At 43.6% G+C, this 18995-nt stretch overlaps 1 protein-coding gene across 5 annotated transcripts in view; it reads right to left on the reverse strand.

The window, feature by feature from the left end:
- Positions 1 to 18995, reverse strand: part of RAPGEF4 (Rap guanine nucleotide exchange factor 4) — a 326385-nt gene that overhangs the window by 133798 nt on the left and 173592 nt on the right. For all 5 annotated transcript variants that reach the window (XM_017856973.1, XM_017856976.1, XM_017856974.1 and 2 more), the window contains 2 exons: positions 6023 to 6095; positions 1221 to 1240 (listed from right to left, as the gene is read on the reverse strand). In XM_017856973.1, the coding sequence (XP_017712462.1) occupies positions 1221 to 1240; positions 6023 to 6080 (78 nt within the window). In that variant the 5' untranslated portion in view covers positions 6081 to 6095. The remainder of the gene's footprint in view (positions 1 to 1220; positions 1241 to 6022; positions 6096 to 18995) is intronic.

Raw genomic sequence — 18995 nt, forward strand, 5'->3', positions numbered from 1 at the left:
GCCCAGGCTGATGGATCACTTGAGGTCGGGAGTTCAAGACCAGCCTGGCCACATGGTGAAACCTCATCTCTACTAAAAATACAAAATTGGCTGGGTGTGGTGGCGCATGCCTGTAATCCCAGCTATTCGGGAGGTTGAAGCAGGAGAATCACTTGAATCCGGGAGGCAGATGTTGCAGTGAGCTGAGATTGCACCACCTCACTCCAGCCTGGGCGGGAGAGCGAGACTCCATCACAAAAAAACAAAAAGCAAAAAACAACCCCCGCCCCCCAAGTTTGTAGTGCTATAGCAGTGGGCTAGAATTCCCAACCAGTCCTTTTAAAACCAACACTGTGAAAAGGAGGAAGAGCTAAAGAAAGCCAGAGCCTGATATCTGAGAAGGGATATGGAAATAATCTAAATTGAATTCAGAGAGTGTATCTTCCCACAGACACAGGACTGAACGCAGAGAAAGGCAAGAGTGACAATCCTGTAACATTGCCACTTGGGTACAGCAAAGGATACAATTATAAGGTGATACATCTGAAAGCCAACCAAGCACTGCTTCCAATCAATCACTGCATACTCCTATCATTAACCCTTCCATGTTGTTGTCTAAATTTAGATGTTAGTTAATAGAATGAATATTATTATTATTTGCATGCAAAGGTACACCACTAAACCATGACCACTCTTGGAATGCCTGCTATTTCTTGGTGAAATCTTTGTCCTAAACTTTCTACTCTTTTACAGAAAGAATACAGTTTTACAGAAACAATTATAGCAATTAATTATTTTCAGTTTCCAAAAAGAAATGTTAACACTAGTGCACTTGGATATAATCAGACAAATTCATCAACTGACCCTGAATTTCATCGTTTGTATTCCTGCTAAGGAAAAACAACTAGTTTTCTATATGCTATTAGGCTAATGATTTGTTTGACTGCCATGTATGCATCATGGGAAAAAGAAAACACTTAGTAACTGTAGCATTTGCCCCCTAGAATAACCTTTCTTCAGACTGGTTAAAATCAGGGACATGTGACGACCATGTCAGAGCAATCAACCTTCTGCCCTTTCTGTTTCCAAGTGACTTGCCAAAGATGCCAGAATGAGATTAGAAAAATATTTATTGCTCTGTTGAATGTGGGTCAAGAGCTCTCTTTGCTGGTAGGGTTACCATGATTATTTTTTACCTTTTAACAATTTTTAGAAGATAGGCACAGAGAGTAGCTACTCACGTTCTCCTTGTCAGGAATCCCTAAAGGAGGAAAAAGAGACAGAGAGAGGCCATGAATTGTATAATCAACCAGTAAAGTGGAATTGAAATTTTGCTGAACCAAACCAAGTAAAATTTCAGTGTTTTCAATTTTCATTTCCATGAAAACTTATATAATGCTGCTTAGAAATATAAAAACTTACATAATGCTGCTTAAATAAATCAGTGAATCAGGAGCAGGGCCATGTGCCCAGACACCAAAACCCAGGCTTATTTTGCTTCTACCATATGCTTTACTTTCACAGAGGTAAACACCCATCACAGATTCATTCTCACCATGAAAGCAACAAATTCCACTGATTTCGGCACCAGAACACTTGGAATTTTGGATAGGCACATCAACTCCTAAGTTTCACATGCTGTGATTTTACTTTGCAAACCACCCTACTCGGCTCTAGTGATTTGAAGCTGGGGCAAGTAGCACAAGAAAGACATTGGAAAACAACTTCCATTGTGAGCAAAGCAAACTCCTGCCATCTCCAAGTCTGAGCACGGCAGAGGCTGTTTCCAGGGGTATCTCAGTGTTCTTAGCTAGAAGGCTAATGACTCATCCATTTGCTTATTTGTCATTGATTTACAAACATTTCATGAGTATCTACTACAGGCAGTCTATTCCTTTTCACCTCCTTCAGGCTTCTCCCCTGACTGACATGGTAGGGGTGGCCACACTGGGAGGTTCACTGCCGTAGCAGAGCTTAATGCCTTTAGTACAGCAGGCACAAGTGACCTTATATAGAGGAGACAGAAGCATAGGTCATTTTTACATGTGGCTTGCACCTATCTTCAAACTAGTAGAGCAGTATGAGGTGGTTTGCAACAAAAAAAATACAGTAAATCCAAATTCTGAGTAAACAGGACATTTTGTTTTTACACAAGGGGCTACACAGGATTTACAGTGTCAGCACTAAAAGAACTGAGTGCCAGCTGGACGCAGTGGCTCACACCTGTAGTCCCAGCACTTTGGGAGGCTGAAGCAGGTGGATCTCTTGAGCCCAGAAGCTCGAGAGCAGCCTGACCAACACAGCGAAACCCGTCTCTACAAAAAATTAGCTAGGCATGGTGGTGCATGTCTATAGCTACTTGGGAGTTCTAAGGTGGGAGGACCACCTGAACAAGGGAGATTAAGGCTATAGTGAGCAAAGATCATGCCACTGAACTCCAGCCTGGGTGACAGAGTGAGACCCTGACTCAAAAAAACAAAACAAAGACAAAAACGATAAAACAAAAAAACCTGAGCGCTCATCCTAGTAGGCAGTAGTACAGAATGCAATGCAGGAGGGGTGAGGATGAAAGAGACTTTGGAAACATTCTCTAATTGAAACTTTGATCCACACCTGGGACCGCACAAGACATAAAAATGCAGTCAGGAAAGAGGCAGAGAAGAACTATTCTCTGAAATAGAGAGTATTAATAGGCTCGCTATCACTTCCCAGCTCTGTCAGAAAGAGGAAGGATGGCCTCAGGTCGGCACTCTGAAACTCATCCCGAATCGTCCATTCATCCATCCACCCATCCATCATCCATCTGAAAGAACTAGGGTTGATTGTATGAGGTTATGGGATATAACAGAAGCTTACTTTCTAGCAGGTTCAATAAGATAAATACACAGTTGCACAAATCACCATATATGAATAACTGGAAATTAGAGTATCTGTAGAGAAATGACACTGAAAAGGTGATTTGAGGCCACGCAGGAACTTGACAGTTGGGTTAAGACATTAATAGTCTTGGAATTTCATCTTCCATGGAAGGCAATGGACGATCACTGAAAGGTTTCAAGCAGCAGAGTGATATGATCAGGAGAAAGGAGGGAAGAAGACTGTCCAACATTAAAAGACGTTTAAGACATAAACACCAGATGGCATGGTCCTTGACTGAAGTCCAGTTTGAGCAATCAGCAATAAAGACACTCGGCTGGGAACATTTGAATATGGATTGGGTGGTGGAAAATCATGCCAGTTCTTAGGTGTAATTGTGGTGCTCTGGTTATACATTAAAAAGTCCTTATTTTCAAAAATGCCTGGTGATGAATTTGGAGTGACATGTATATGTGATTGTGATTAGGAGAATATGGCAAAAATAATATTAAAATGCATATTAATTTACTACTAAGAAATACATTGGGCCGGGCGCGGTGGCTCAAGCCTGTAATCCCAGCACTTTGGGAGGCCGAGATGGGCGGATCACGAGGTCAGGAGATGGAGCCCATCCTGGCTAACACGGTGAAACCCCGTCTCTACTAAAATACAAAAAACTAGCCAGGCGAGGTGGCGGGCGCCTGTAGTCCCAGCTACTCGGGAGGCTGAGGCAGGAGAATGGCGTCAACCCGGGAGGCGGAGCTTGCAGTGAGCTGAGATCCCGCCACTGCACTCCAGCCCGGGCGACAGAGCAAGACTCCGTCTCAAAAAACAAACAAACAAACAAAAGAAATACATTGAAGTACTAAAATATTGACATCAGTTAAACGAAGTGATGAAAATAAGGGTGCTAACTGTACCATTCTCTCCACTTTCTGTATGTTTGAAATTCTTCATAATAAAAAGGAAAAAATGGCTTGGGGAAATCAGGCCTACGCTAGACCAAGGGTAAGATAGTGAAGGTTCAGAGCCAGTTGAGTCATCTCTGCCCTAAAATCCAAAGAGATGAGGCCCGAGCCAAGTGGCTGCAGAGGGAATTGAAAGGAAGACTGTGAACACACAAAGGAAGGGGCCAGGCCCGGGCAAGCCTCTGGCCTCAGAGGGTGATGGCGAGAGAAAAGAGGAGTCCAAAATGGCTGAAGTTTGGAGCCCAGCACAAGAGGGGAACAATGGAGTTGTCAGAAACCGGCCTCTCCAGAGGAGGGACTGGTTTTTGGGGAATCAGAATCTGCTCCCTTATCAACACTTTGAGCTTGAGGGGCCAGCAGGACATCCAGGTAGAAAGAGAACCTGAGGTCACCTGGAAAGTTAGGCTGCCCCTGGAAGGATCAGACAGAGGTGTTGGTTTGGGAAGTGTTTGTATCAGTTGCAGGAAAGGATGCCATGGAAGACGGGAAATAGAGTATGCAGAAGGAAAGAGAAAGGAAGCCATGGCTCAACTCTTCAGTAAGGGGAAGGGAAGAAGTACCTACGGAGGAGACCAAAACATGAGTGGCCAGAGAGGGAGGAGGAAGCCAGGATAACACAGCGGCGCCCTGGGAGCCAAGGCGGAATGGAGTCTGGGTGTGGGCAACGGGAACCATCGGGTCTGGTTATTGGTTGGTCACTGGTAACTTTAGAGTGGTTTATTCAAGAAGTATGGGGCAAAAGCCAGACTTTGAGGGGTTGAAGAGTGACTGGAGGTGAGGAAATAATAGCCAATGCCATTTGGGAGCTTTTTACATGCCTGGCACCCTTTGAAACACTTAACATATTTTGATTCACTTGATCTTCACAACAATCCTCTGAGGAAACTGAGGCACAGAGAGACTGAGTGCCTTGCCAGACATCAGCTAGGAGACCGCACTGCTAGGATTGCAACTCAGGTCCTTTAATTAGCCAGCCATCCCTGGCTCAGTCAGGAGAGAAAGAAAGCACGAACAAGAGAGGAAAGGAAGGACAAGCCTTTCCCTCCCACCCTCCTCCTCTGCAGGAAAGCAGAAGGCAAACGGGGAGACAGAGCAGAGGCTGCATAGAAATAGTGAAATGAGGGGAGGAGAAGGAAGATGCTCACTCAGGATCATGGTCAAGCACAGAGAAAGATCTCTTGCAGTGAGTGACGAGTCAGTGAGGGAGGGTGGGAATTCTAGGATACAGGAAGAGGAACTGAAAGGTGACTGGCTGTGGCTCTGAAGATGCAGGGCCTACCTGCTACATCACTGGGTCTGCTGGCTGAAGCACTATAGCTCCAAAGACTCCAGGACCTGGAATCTTGTTATATGTATACACACAAGAGCTTCATAAGGAGACTCATAGATGCAATGGCAACGAACGCTAACCACGTTTCCGACACGCATGAACAGATCAAAAGACTCCAGGGACATACGGGTTTCTGTGAGTCTAGTGGGGACCCACAAGAGAAGAAAACCACAGAGAAAAACTTCCTTTTTTTTGCTGACCAGCCAGAGACTGGTCTCTAATAAAAGGTCTGGATATTTTAAATTAAAAATATTTAATATGTACAACACACAGTTTTGATATACATATACATAGTGAAATGATTACTACAGTTAAGCAAATTAACCTGTCACCTTCCATAGTGACTTTGTGTGTGTGTGTGTGTGTGTGTGTGTGTGTGTGTGTGTGTGTGTGTGTGTGGTAAGGGCATCTAAAGTTCACAAAGGCCTGGGATTGGAAGTGGCTATGATTTAGAAGATTAAATAAATGACTCACCCCACTTCTCTTCATCAATAGAGTGAAAAAAAAAAAAAGCAAGAGGTGAGGCTCTCAGGTATCCAGAAGGGACTGAGACAAATACAGTTTGTGCATCCCTTCTTTAAAAGGGCACAGAAACAACACTGGATTTCACTATAAGATGAAGATTCACTATAAGATGAAAGTATTCTATGCATGCTGAAGTTCCAGCTGGCACCAGAGCATACTGCTCTCTATCAGCTAAGACCACAGAATAATCCTATAGTAACCATTTCTTTCAAAATATCTCCAGTGTGAGCTGGCAGGTTTGTTTATCCACAAAAGAGTCTGGAGACTTACTCTGACAAGCTGGTGTAGGACATATTTTTTGTCACATGAAAACACACACCACACGACAAATTTTAGATACAAAATGTTCACATTTTCCACTTACTGTCATTGTTAGAGCCCGTTTCCATAACACCATAAGGAGGAGCCAGAAGTCCTGCCATATACTGTCGATATTTCTGAAAGACAAGATTGTAAACTCAACACATAGATATTTACTTGCTTTGAGCATTCATTTATTTACATGTTAAAAAGCAGAAATGCTGGGTGTCAGGAAGCATCTGAGCCTTGTATTTATAGAGCCATGAAACGTGTTCTCCGGGGTCTCTGGTCTGAAATAAAGATGTTGTGTTCTAAACAGGTCTTCCTGAATAAGACTGAATGTGCCTGGGGGCAGGGGTTCTATCTCCGCCAGTTCATTTATATATTTGTGGCTGCCTGAATTGTGTGGGATATTTAGCACCCCCTGCACCCCTCCCCAGCCCCATAAACACAAGCTCAGCTTTTTGTAGAGGGAAAAGGCACTTGAGCTTTATAGATGCATATACAAATAAATGTGCTGCCTACTTAATAGGTGAATGGCACTGAATCAGCTTCTTTCAAAGCAAAAAGAAATGCATCTTGAGGAAAATGTCTTTTTTGAAAGAAGCTGATGCGCTTCCATTTACCTACTTCCTTTTACATCGTACACCTGCCTGTTTATGTGACCTGCAAAGAACTTTTGGTATGTGTCAAATAAAATAGTTTAGCTTAATTTAGAACTATTTGGATTCCCCTGAATTGTATCTGCCTGACTTTTGGTCCAGGCTTGCTCTAAAACCTGGCACTTAGCATAAGGTATTAGCCCCAGGAGTCTGTGTTGTTTGGGAGGGATAAGGCTTGCTGAGAATAAAGCCTTCTAGAGCATCCAACTAGAGAGAAGTGACATTTATAAAGAATGGAAAATGAATATTAGCCGCCCTCTCTTCTCAGGTCATAAATACAGTCTCCTCCCCTTTCAGAATGGAAGCTGGGCAATTTTATTTATTGCATGGTGTCATGTATATTTATGGTTTATAATTGCGATGACACATACATGTTAAAGAGCATCAAAAGAATCAACACTCCATAGTGTGCTTGTGGGTTGCATGAACGTCAGCAGAAAAGACTTCATCTGTAGCAATGGGCAGCTGGCAGTATTGGGGCAACCATCTGGCCCATTTGGTAGATTTGAATGGCGTTTGTAATGTGACATTGATGCTTTCTCAAAAGAGCCTTCTTCTAGTCAAGATGTAACTAGCTTTTTAAAAATTCTTTTTTTCTTCTCATTCTGAGGCAACTATACCAACACCTGCATGCAACCATTAAAACCATGATTTCCTCAGCCTCTGAGCTAAGTGATCACTCAGACATACCCACAGGACCAACATATCACCCTGCACTCCTGATACTTCCTTTGATAATTTCCTAATTCTCATTCTCTTCTTTCTTATGACACCATCTACTCTTCTTCTTCATGAGAGAGCATTCATTAAGCAGCACATTTCTGGGCATCATATTATTCTGGACTGTAAATAAAACAGGTCCAGAGAAAGCAGATAAGGACTGGTTATGTTGTAAGGTTTTGTGACCCCTGATTACCATTAGTAACTCCCTAACAGGCTCCTAAAAGAAATACTTCCTGTTAAATTGAAGGGACCATTTCACTTTGCTTAGAAGCATTGTCTTGGATGTGCTGGGGGTTCTTTGTCTCAGGCACCTTAATGTCAGTCCCCATAAGCTCCGTGGAAGCACCTTCCTAATTCCTGAATGAATGAGACTTCACCTTCCTTCAAGCCCCATAGCACCTGGTCTGTTGCTGTCTTGTGGAGCACATCATCAGGGTCGCTGCTAGTGGGAACAGAAACTAGAGCAGCCCTGTGGGCAGGAGTGTGTGGACTGGATTTCAGGACTTGTGCATATTGAGCATCTATTGTGTACAGTGTCTCAGGATGGGCTTACAGCACAGAACAAGTCTCAGGATGGGCTTACAGCACAGAACAAGTAAACAAGGTCCTGTGTACTTGTGAAATGTCTATTTTCTTCAACACAGGGAACTATATCTTGCACATAATACAAACTTAGTACTTATCTGTTAAATCTCTACATTTTTCTAGAAAATTTCAACAGATACAGAAATAGAATACCACATGTTCCACATTCAACTTCAATAATTATTAACTCATGACCAATACTATTTCATCTACACATTTATCCACTTACCCCTTCTAGAATTATTTTGAAGCAAATCTCAGATATCTTTTTTTTTTGAGACAGGGTCTCACTCTGTTGCCCAGGCTGGAGTGCAGTTGAGCAATCTCGGCTCACTGCAACCTCTGCCTCCCTGGTTCAAGCAATTCTCCAGCCTCAGCCTCCAGAGTAGCTGGGACTGGACCACAGGCACATACCACCACACCTGGCTAATTTTTTTTTTTTTTTTTTTTTTTTTTTTTTTTGATAAACAGGGTTTCATCATGTTGTCTAGGCTGGTGCCGAACTTCCGAGTTCAAAGCGATCCACCCGCCTCAGCCTCCCAAAGTGCTGGGATTACAGGCTTGAGCCACCATGCCCAGCCAGATATCATATCATTTAATTCATAATTATTTCAGCAGGAATTTCTAAAAGATAAAGATTCCTTTTTCCCCCAAATAATACCACAATACCATTATCACAGCTCAAAAAATGTAATATATCCATAATATCCAGTTGATGGTCAAACTTTCTAATTGTTTCATTCATGTCATTGCTGAATTGAATTTTTAAAAATTCATTTAATAAGACAACATGGGTTCCAGCATAACAGCTTTTGGTAGAGTGAAGATGATCAAATCAGAGTGGAAATATCTATACTTGTAAATTAAAAGTCATTCCTTAAAATTGATGGGGCACTCTTTAATAAACATTCACTAAAGTTGGGAGATTGACTCTTACGTAGTAGCCTGCAGAATGCCCTATATTAATTAGGATAAAAACAGCTAACTAGAATAAAACCTGTATCAGAAAGGTGATTTCTAAATAATTTGCATATTGCTTGATCTTTGGGCACCATTTCATCTTCCAAGCACAAATTTAAAAAGCAGTTCATAAGAGAAAATACCATATGAAAAGATGCAGAACCTCACTCATAACAGAATGACACATAAAAACTACAGTGCAATATAATTTTTTACCTGTCAGAATTGGCAAAGTTCCAAAAAGGTTGCTACTACACTATTGATGAGAATGAAGCAAACAGCTTACCTCATATATTGCTTATGGGAGTGTAAAATGATACAACCTCAGTGGCAGGCAATTTGGAAATATCTATGTAATTCTTTTTCTTTTCTTTCTTTCCTTTTTCTTTCTTCTCTCTCTCTCTCTCTCTCTCTCTCTCTCTCTCTCTCTCTCTCCTTCTCTTTTCTTTCTCTCTCCTTTCCTCTCTTCTTCCATTTTCAGTGGCCAGTGACTGTATCTATCAAATTTTAAAATGCATATTTCTGGCAGGGCATGGTGGCTTAGGCCTGTAATCCCAGTTACTTGGGAGGCTGAGATGGGAGAATCGCTTGAACCCAGGAGGCGGAAGTTGCAGTGAGCCGAGATCGTGCCACTGCACGCCAGCCTGGGCAACTGAGTGAAACTGTCCCCCCACCCAAAAAATGCATATTTCCTTTGACTGAGCTAGGAACCTCCCTCAGAGGACAGATGTAGAGTCTCCTGAAATACCTCAAGTATTACATGCGCAAACACATGTGCTTGTATGTAATAGTAAACCAAACAACAACAAAACAGGAAATTGCCCAAATGTCCATTAGTAGAGGACACTGGGTTACTTTCTGAGATCATGATGGGTTATTTCTTGATAAACAGATGCTGTTGGAATAGTATGCAGCCATGACAAAGAATGAAGCAGTACTACTTATATACAGATATGGAATGATCTACTGCTTTTAAATTTAAAAAGCAAACTACAGCATGGTGTATATACCATTTTGTGGGAATAAAAGATGTTTGTGTGTGAATATACATAAAGATCTGTAAATGTGTAGACTATCTACAAGAAAGTAGTAGCAAGGATTGTCTCTGGAAAAGAGATCTGGGTGGCTGAGGGTCAAGAAGGAGAGAGACTTAGTTTTCACTATTCATTCTTTAGAACTATTGACTTTTATTCCATGGGACTCCACAATGGTTAATGTTCTTCTCTAGTTTACATGTATTATTAAACTCTCAAACAGATTTCAAAAGAAATGGAAGAAATGATTCTACCAGTAAGACATCAAGCAAACAAACAAAAACCATACAAACAATCAAAACAAAAAAAAATTTAAAGGAAGGAGTTAGAGAAAATAAGAACTTACATATGAGTGCTCTTGTCAACTCTCCCAGCTGACTCCAGCCTTAGAGTCATTCCAACCCAGGAGCCAACATATGACTGAAGAAGCATCCAGATAATTCTAGCTCCCAGCCAGCCAAGTCACCTCCAGCCACTCAAGTCACTTTTGTCTTTCAAGTATTCCCATACGAGGCTCCAGGTATAATGGAGCAAAGACAAGTTATTCCCCACAGCATCCTGTTCAAATTCCTGACCCATAGAAATCTGTGAGCATAATAAGGTGATGGTTGGCACATGCTGTTAAGTTTGTCATGGTTTGTTACACAGCAATAGATAAATGCAGCAGAATTTGATACCTGAAAGTGAGGTGGTGGTACAACAAAACCTAAGATGTGTGGCATGAATTTTTTAAGGAAGCCTGATGGGGTTGGTGGAGATTTGATGACAGTTTAAAGAAGAGTGAGGGCCAGGCGCAGTGGCTCATGCCTGTAATCCCAGCACTTTGGGAGGCTGAGGCAGGTGGATCACCTGAGGTCAGGAGTTTGAGACCAGCCTGGCCAACATGGTGAAACCCCATCTCTATTAACAATACAAAAAAGAGCCAGGCGTGGTGGTGAGTGCCTATAATTCCAGCTACTTGAGAGGCTGAGGCAGGAGAATTGCTTGAACCTGGGAGGCGGAGGTAGAAGTGAGCCGAGATCGTGCCACTGCACTCCATCCTGGGCAACAGACAGAAACTCCGTCTCAAAAAAAAAAAAAAAAAAAAAAATAGAGTGAGGGAGATATTAATGGAAGATAGAAGACACTCACCCTTGTTTTGCAGTGGTGGAAAGTTGAGCAAAACTGATGCCTGCAGTAATGTAGAAAATGAAAAGTGTCCCCGAGGAACTGATGGATCTAGCCAAAGAGGCTTCTAGGCAAAACACCCGTGGCAGCTGCTTTCTCTTGGCTGTATATTTTAAGGTGCATACACAGATGAGCTAACAAAGGAGTCATTTAGTTTGCAATCAGAATTTAGAGTAAATATAAATTAGGGTCTAGGACTTGTAGAGTTCAAAAATAAAGCTATGTCTAACCTCTCTCAATAAAAGATTTTCAAAGTTAGAAAGGGCCTCATGACAAAGATCAAATATAGGGCATTGGTAGGAAAATAAAGCCTCAGAGTAAGGAGGCCAACGGTGCAACTGTAAAACCCTGCTTTAAGACTTCAGAAAGATTTAAGGTGGTGCTTCACAGATTGTTTTAGATATGCAAAAGACTTTTTAAAGAATCTTAAGGATGCTATATCACAGTAACCACGAAAAGGTTCAAAGTAGAAAAATGCTTATGCAAAGATGCACATGGGTATGGTTTTGTCTAATGAAATGGATGATAAATCGATACATAAGAAACCCATTAAGATTTTCAACAAATTACACTATCCTGGACTGTAATAAACAGAGACAGTTAACTAATAAAAAGAATCCTTTGGACCCTTCAAGTTCTATGAGCAGGAAGCAGACTGAGAAATACTCAGCTACAACACAGACTACATTTTATGAAAAGAGAACATGACTCAGAAGGTAGAACTAAAAACCCAGAAGGCAGAACCAGACTGGGTGTGGTGGCCCACACCTGTATTCCTAGCACTTTGGGAGGCAGAGGTGGGAGGACTGCTTGAGGCCAGGAGTTCGAGACCAGCCTGGGCAACATAATCAGACCTTATCTCTACAACAAATTAAAATATTAGCCAGGCCTGGTGGCGTGTACCTGTAATCCTGGCTACTGGGGAGGCTGTGGTGGGAGGATCACATGGGTCCAGGAGTTCCAGGCTACAATGAGCAGTGATCACTGCACTCCAGCTTGAGCGACAGAGCAAAATGCTGTCTCTTAAAAAAAAAAAAAAAAATAGGCTGAGCACAGTGGTTCATGTCTGTAATCCCAACATTTTGGGAGGCCAAGGCAGGCAGATCGCTTGAGGTCAGGAGTTTGAGACCTGCCTGGCCAACATTGTGAAACTTCGTCTCTACTAAAAATACAGAAATTAGCCGGGTGTGGTGGTGCATGCCTATAATTCCAGCTACTCAGGAGGCTGAGGCAGGAGAATCCCTTGAACCCAGGAGGTGGAGGTTGCAGTGAGCTGAGATTGCACCACTGTACTCCAGACTAGGTGACAGAGTGAGACTCTATCTCCAAAAAAAACCAAAAAAGGCAGAAAAGCCAGGAGCCACAGAAAACAACTCCTAGAAAGTGAATTGGACCTTAATCAAGGACCTGCCATTTGCCCCGCTGGACTTCAGAATTGCTACGGACTGGTGACTTACACGCCACACATTCCAACCTTCCCCCCTTGTTAAATGAGAACGTCTGTTGCAGTTTCCCTATCTCCTATACCCATTGTTTGCTGGGTGTGGGGGACACATAACTTGTCCCTTTCATTCATAGGTCTCAGATCGAGAAGAAGTATCATCAGGGAACTGTACCTAAGAAACGGCATTCAAGGTGCCTCATCCACATCTAGATCTGATTTAGCTGACGGGATCCTGGACTTTGAGTTGATGCCATAACAGGAAAAACTCTGGATTTTGGATGTGGCAGGGGTTGTGAACTGTCATGGCCAGACAGTGGACTGAGGCAGTCTACCTTTTCTAAAGATGAATATAACACGATCTCTCATCCCACATGCTTTCCTGAAAGGTGATGCTCTCTTTCCTGCATCAGTAGGGACCATCTAGTTTCCCTCCTTTTGAACTTGGGCTGACCTGTGTGATTCTGTTGTAACCAATAGGATGCAGCGGATGTGATGCTGTGTGACTTCTCAGGCTAGGTCAGAAGAAACCTTGCAGCTTCTCCTTGGTCTCCAGGAACACTTGGTCTAGAAATTCTCTACCGGGGTGCTGCCTCTTAGAAGCCATCTGCCATGCTGTGAGAAGCTAAGCTGCATGGAGAGACCACACAGAAGTGCTCTGTTCCACAGTCCCACTGAGGCCAGCCTCTGAAGCCTCCAAATGATTCCAGCTTCCAGGTGCTCAGATCAACTCCAGCCATTCATGTCTTTCCAGCTGAGGCCAAGACAGTGTGGGGCAGGGACAAGCCATCCCTTTATGCCCTTTTCAGATTCCTCAGGGAATCCATACATGTAATAGAATGGTGGTTACTTCATGACACTACATTTGGTGTGTTTGGTTAGACAATAGATAAAAGGAATAGTAGAGATTAAACATAGGCAATTGGAAGATCTGGCTTCTACAATGAATAAGCAGGGCTGGAAGGTCACCTTGGAAATTAGTGAGCCACATTCAACAGGGAAGCTGTAGAGTTTATGGCCCTCAAAGTGGTGTGCAGACACTATTTGAGGATCGGGGCATAAGGATTCTAGGTTTTCAAGGTGACAACTGCTAAACCAGATGGCACCATGTCTATGTGGCCTGAAATAGATGAGGGCCAATGGTACAATTTTGGGAGCCCTAGCCTGAAGCGCTCTTGGCTGAGCAAACACTGAGGCCGTGGGATCACCCACTGTGTCTGTCTGGCCAGGGGACGGACTGATGGGGCTGGCCTGCAGCCAAATCACAGAGCATGCCTGGCACCTGGCAGCAAGGGTCATCCCACAGTGGCATGAGCAGACAGTCCTCTCTCTTAGATTACCCCATGCAGAGGTGGGGTAATTCCCTTCTGCTGTAAAATCCTCCTGAGGTAGAGGGATTTGGGGAGTTGGATACTGGGCAGTCTTCTAGTAGGCTTTATTGGTGTTTAGCTGATGAATTGAAAAAAAATAAAAGAGAGATGACCATATCAGTAATGCTAGATTGTGGAGCAGTTCATATCTTTATAGAAGTTTAATAGTCACTTCAAGTTCTCTGAAAATCAAAATGAAACTTAAGGGGATTGCCAAGGCTGTGCTTAATAAGGCCTGCACATATAAGTCAGCACAGGTCAGCTTAAACCTGGGGCCAGCAGTGGTTCAGAGGTGACCCAGCAGGTCTTTATGTGGCCCCCACATGCCCTCCACACTCTGGCTGTGGAGGTGTGTGGTGGCCTGGCTGAGCTCTTGAACAATGTCCTCTCTGGGGCCCTGGTGCACTTCCCCCTGTAAACCCTTTCCCTGGATCCCAACACACTCTAACACCTTAACAACATCAATGACCTCACTCAGTCATTTTTCAAATTGCCATACGCACTTGGGAAAGAGCTATGTCTTTGGCTCAAGTCCTACAATGATAGAGAGTTAGCAGAGATAAATCAATAATCAGGAGAAGAACAGAGTAGAACACTGAATCAGTGCTTTGAGGTGGAGAAGGGAATGGTGAGCTCTAGTGTTACTCCGAAACTCTTGCACAGTGACCTTGAGAATGCATGCCTCAAGCAACACTTGGGAGGGCTCAGGCTTTTGTTACAGAGCATCCTGCTCATGTCCAGAGAAGCTTCTACAAGGCCCTTTTGAGAGATGGGGCAGCTTGTGCAGCAGTTCACCAGTCTGGATTGAGTTCTGTCTCTGAGGCCCAGGGCACCAGTCTCACTCCTGACACTAAGGCCACCTGCCATGGTGCTAATACATGTGGGAGGCCCCTATCAGACAGACTCATGCACACTCTCTTTCCCAACCCTCCAGGACCCCTCCAGGACCTCTGAGGGCAGTTAGGAAATTAGTTCTTCAAATGACAAGAAAACCTCAAGGACTTTCAAGGATCTTAGAAGCACTTGGCTGGCTTGGCTCCTTACTGCTAATCAGTTGGGTCATTACAGACAAGTCCCTCAAGCTCTCTGGCTTCAGTATCCCCATCAGTAAAATGAGTGCTTTGAATTAGATCCATTCTGCAGAATCTGGGGTCCCTGGAGTACCCTCAGCCCAGGGCACACACAAACATGGCCTTCAGCCTCAGTGGTCACTAGAGTATCTTTACTTTTTGTTTCATAAATTAAAGTTCCAAGAATAGTTTCATTTGAAAAATAACTTTGGCTCCTAAAAAATAAAAGTTTACAAACCACAAGATTAAATCATCTCTAAACTTCCAGCCAGACAGATGTCACTCAAAGATCTCCATGAAGAATCAACGAAGACCAATTTCGGATTTGTCTATGAAGTGTTAGGGACTCTCCCTCTGTTATGATGACTTCTATGGTTGAGGGTTGGCCAAGTGTCAGTTTGCACCTTAACGGAAAGGTTTATCAACAAAACTGGTACTAAGAATTTAACTAGGATGCATCAGAGTGCAGTGCTGACCTTCGCAACCGAGGTGTGCCGACACCCGGTGTGGGACCCAGCAGAGCAGAAAGGGATGTGAGAAGAATAAACAGGAGCTCTTTCAGGAGCTCAAATTTTATTCTATGTCAAGTAGTTTAAAGGATTATTTTTATACTTTTATATTATGGAGTAGAAAGCTAAATTTGCATAAATTTTAAAGATTAAAGCATGAGACTTCAAAGAAATTCTGATCTGGCTGCTGGCTACTTCTAGCTACAAAGGGTATAGACCCCAGGCATTAGGTATTGATTTCCTCTGCATTTGGGAGCTTCAGTGAAAAAGCCAAGAACCTCTGATGTTACGGAAAGTGTGTAGACATTTAAATCACACAAGACTAGGGTTTTAATTCTGATTCCACCACATGCTACCTGTGTGAACATGGGTCAGTTACATACCTCAGTCTCCTGGGTAAGGAAACTGGGATAACAGCACCATCTTTCACGACCATTGTGAGGATAAGAAATAAAATCTGTAACAGTTCCCTGCACATATCAGGCACTTAGTAAATGGTTCTGGATAGTAATAATAATAATGGCAGTTGTAACAATAAACCAAGGGTTAAGTGAACCCCAGCATATTTGATGAAATTTTCCAACCAGATAGTCTCCAGCTTCGAGAAAGAACATTTTCTACATTACAGCTTCACATCACTGAGGCTGTTGGTACGCACACAATGACCCACAACACACCTACTGATCATCTGCTAAATGGAGCTGTGGGAAAACAAGAATTTAAACAATAGACGTTCTTAAATAATTTTATAATGTACCACCTATTTTTCACCCACATGGTAAAATAGTCCAAGGAGAAAGCAACGAGCTCCAAAGTGATGGAGAAAGGAAAAGCACAAGAGAGAAAGCCCAGAAATAACCTAACAAACATAAGCAAAGCCTTTCTGCCCTCTGAGCTGTCTGTTACTAAGAGAATCCTTTAAAAAAATTAACCTGCCAATTACAATTGGCCAGTTTTTAGAGCAAAGTAAGTGCCTGTGGCTCAGAATAGAAGGAAGAGGGAAGGCAGTAAGAAGGGATGGGAAGCGAGAGAAGTCCTCAGGCCAGTGAGGCCAGATGCCTGTCCCCAGATTGAGTTGCAAATATATTAGAATACTGACTAATACAGTATTAGTATACAGACTATATTAATATTTTCTAAAATGAAACAAAAGATGACAGTCTTAGAAAGGTTGAAACCTGGTCCATCTCACAGCCAATTAATTGTCTCCATCAAGGCCACTGAGGAATTCTGGCTGGAAGGCTGGCAGAGCAACCACCAGACTGGGGAAAGGGTGGTGGGGGTAAACCCAGCTCTGCTGCACACGCCTTGAGCCCTGGCCTGGGGCTGCTCCTGCCTGGGGCAGGGGACCCCTTTTTATAATGTGCACAAAGTCTCCATATGGCCTAGAGGTAGCCCAGGAGCTGGCATACAAAAGTTGGGTGGCATCTCCTGAAGGAGGAGACATCATAGAGACATGTCACTTTCTGAGACTCAGTTTACAAAGCAAGACGCAGAGAAGAAAGGAAGGCTGGCAGCTTGAACCAAGCTGAGCCATCTGACAAGAGAAGACAGGGTCCTGGCAGGCAGGACTCCCTACCGTGGAGGTCAGGGCCTTCCTGGCACTCCGTGAGGCCTTTTCTGGGTGTTCTCCAAGCTGCTGCCCACTACCAAGGAGGAGCCTCCATCAGGGAGGCCAGAGTGGCACACGACTACTAGCACCCAGCAGCTACCACATTCCCAACCGGATGCTGCCTGAGCTTTGGGCACACCCCTTCCCACAACTGTCCCCTTGCTTTCCCCCTCCTCCTGGGCAATCATCAGGCTATAGCGAAAGCATCAGAAGCTCCCTGGGGATATGTCTGAAACCCCTTGGCTGGGATAATCAGCACCAGAAAAGCATTAAAAACAGGAAGCCACAGGGATAATTGACAGGCGTTGCTGCAAACACCTGGGGTGGGGTGTGCTCAGAATAGGGACAGAATAAGGAGAGGCAACGTCCAGGATTGGGAAAGAATAACACAGGACTGTTCTGGGGATGTGGGGATGTGTCTCATCATAAGGTCCCATTCATTATGTTCCACAAGGTTCTCCCAACATACTAAAGCTGAGATCATAAAATGTCATGACAAAGAACAGGTCATCTGTACTTTCTCTGAAAGCCTCATGATTAGACAGTAAAATAGCTTAGAAGAGTGACATAATGTTTAGACTCTTGTTTTCTATTTCCTGCCCAGAGTTCTTTCACAACCTCTAGATGACATGAAAATGGACATAACACTTGGCTCCAAAATCCCAGAGTACTACAGAATTCTTAAACCCATGAATGGTAGATAAGAAGGCAAAAAGCAAAGCAGTTACAAATGGAAGCCTGCAAGCAGAAGCTTTCTGTTTACCTGTTTAAAGCCACATGCACTGCCTTTCCCACAAGAGATCACCGGCTGGACTGAGTTGACTTCTTAAGGCAAGTTATTCTGTTTCCTTGTTGCTGGATTTCTAGAGCATCCGCATAATAAGGCACGAAGAACTTCGAAGCCCTTTCAGTGATACCTAATTACATCTTTGGCCCTATTATAGACATTTCTAAGTGGAAGCAAAATTCTGCTTGTCAATTTATGACCATTTTTAATTCATGGCCCACCTGCTGAGAGCAGTGGTCTGGAGTGCAAGAATCACAAGTTTAGCTCTAATAGAAGATGCTTTCCAAACCTGAATCACTTAAGAGCCCCTGACTAAAGCCCAACTGGGATGACGCTACAAGCAAGCAGATAAAGTTGCGGACAAAGCCCCCTGTTAGAGATGCTCTCTCCTCCTGGCCTGTGACGATTTAAGATTCTGACCCCTATGTGTAGGGAGCCTCAAGTATTCTCAAGTGAAAGCAGAATTATCACCTGTGAAGAATAATAGTTTAGCCAAGTCTCAGTCACAGAGGGCAGTCAGATTAATCCTGCAGCAACAGCAGAATAAATCCACACTCATTTAGTCAGTCAACAAATATTGACTGCATGCCTGCTGGAGGGTGACAGAGGAGGCATGGTGGACCCCTCCCAGGCCTTGCAGGCTCGTGAGGACAGCTACCCACACATGACAGTACAAATACCTGGATTCCCACAATGACGCTAAGTGCTGGAAAGGAAAAAAAGTATAGGGTGCATTGAAAATGTGGTCAGGTGGGGAGGGGAAGGCAAGTTCAGATTTGGGAGTCAGGGAAATGATACTGAATCCGAGGCTGAGGAGGCTTGGGGGATAGGGGCAGTGAGGAAGGAGAAAGGGAGCAGGTCGAGTGTTAAGGGACAAAGAAGGCCAGTAGGGTGGAGAATAAGGGCAAGGGGAATTGGGGAAGACAGGAGAGCAGTGAGGCCTCAGCACACAGAGGCCAGGACAGGGAAGGCCTTGCAGGCCTTGATGGTAAGAATTTTAACCATCATCCTCATGTTACAGGAAGCATTCTAAGTAGAGAAGTGACAGGAACTGATGGGTGTTTTTAAAGATCGCCCTGCCTGCTGCTTGGAGGATGGTTTTGATGGGAAAACAAGA

Source organism: Rhinopithecus bieti, unplaced genomic scaffold (assembly GCF_001698545.2).
Source record: "Rhinopithecus bieti isolate Rb0 unplaced genomic scaffold, ASM169854v2 scaffold_43749, whole genome shotgun sequence".
Classification (NCBI taxonomy): domain Eukaryota; kingdom Metazoa; phylum Chordata; class Mammalia; order Primates; family Cercopithecidae; genus Rhinopithecus; species Rhinopithecus bieti.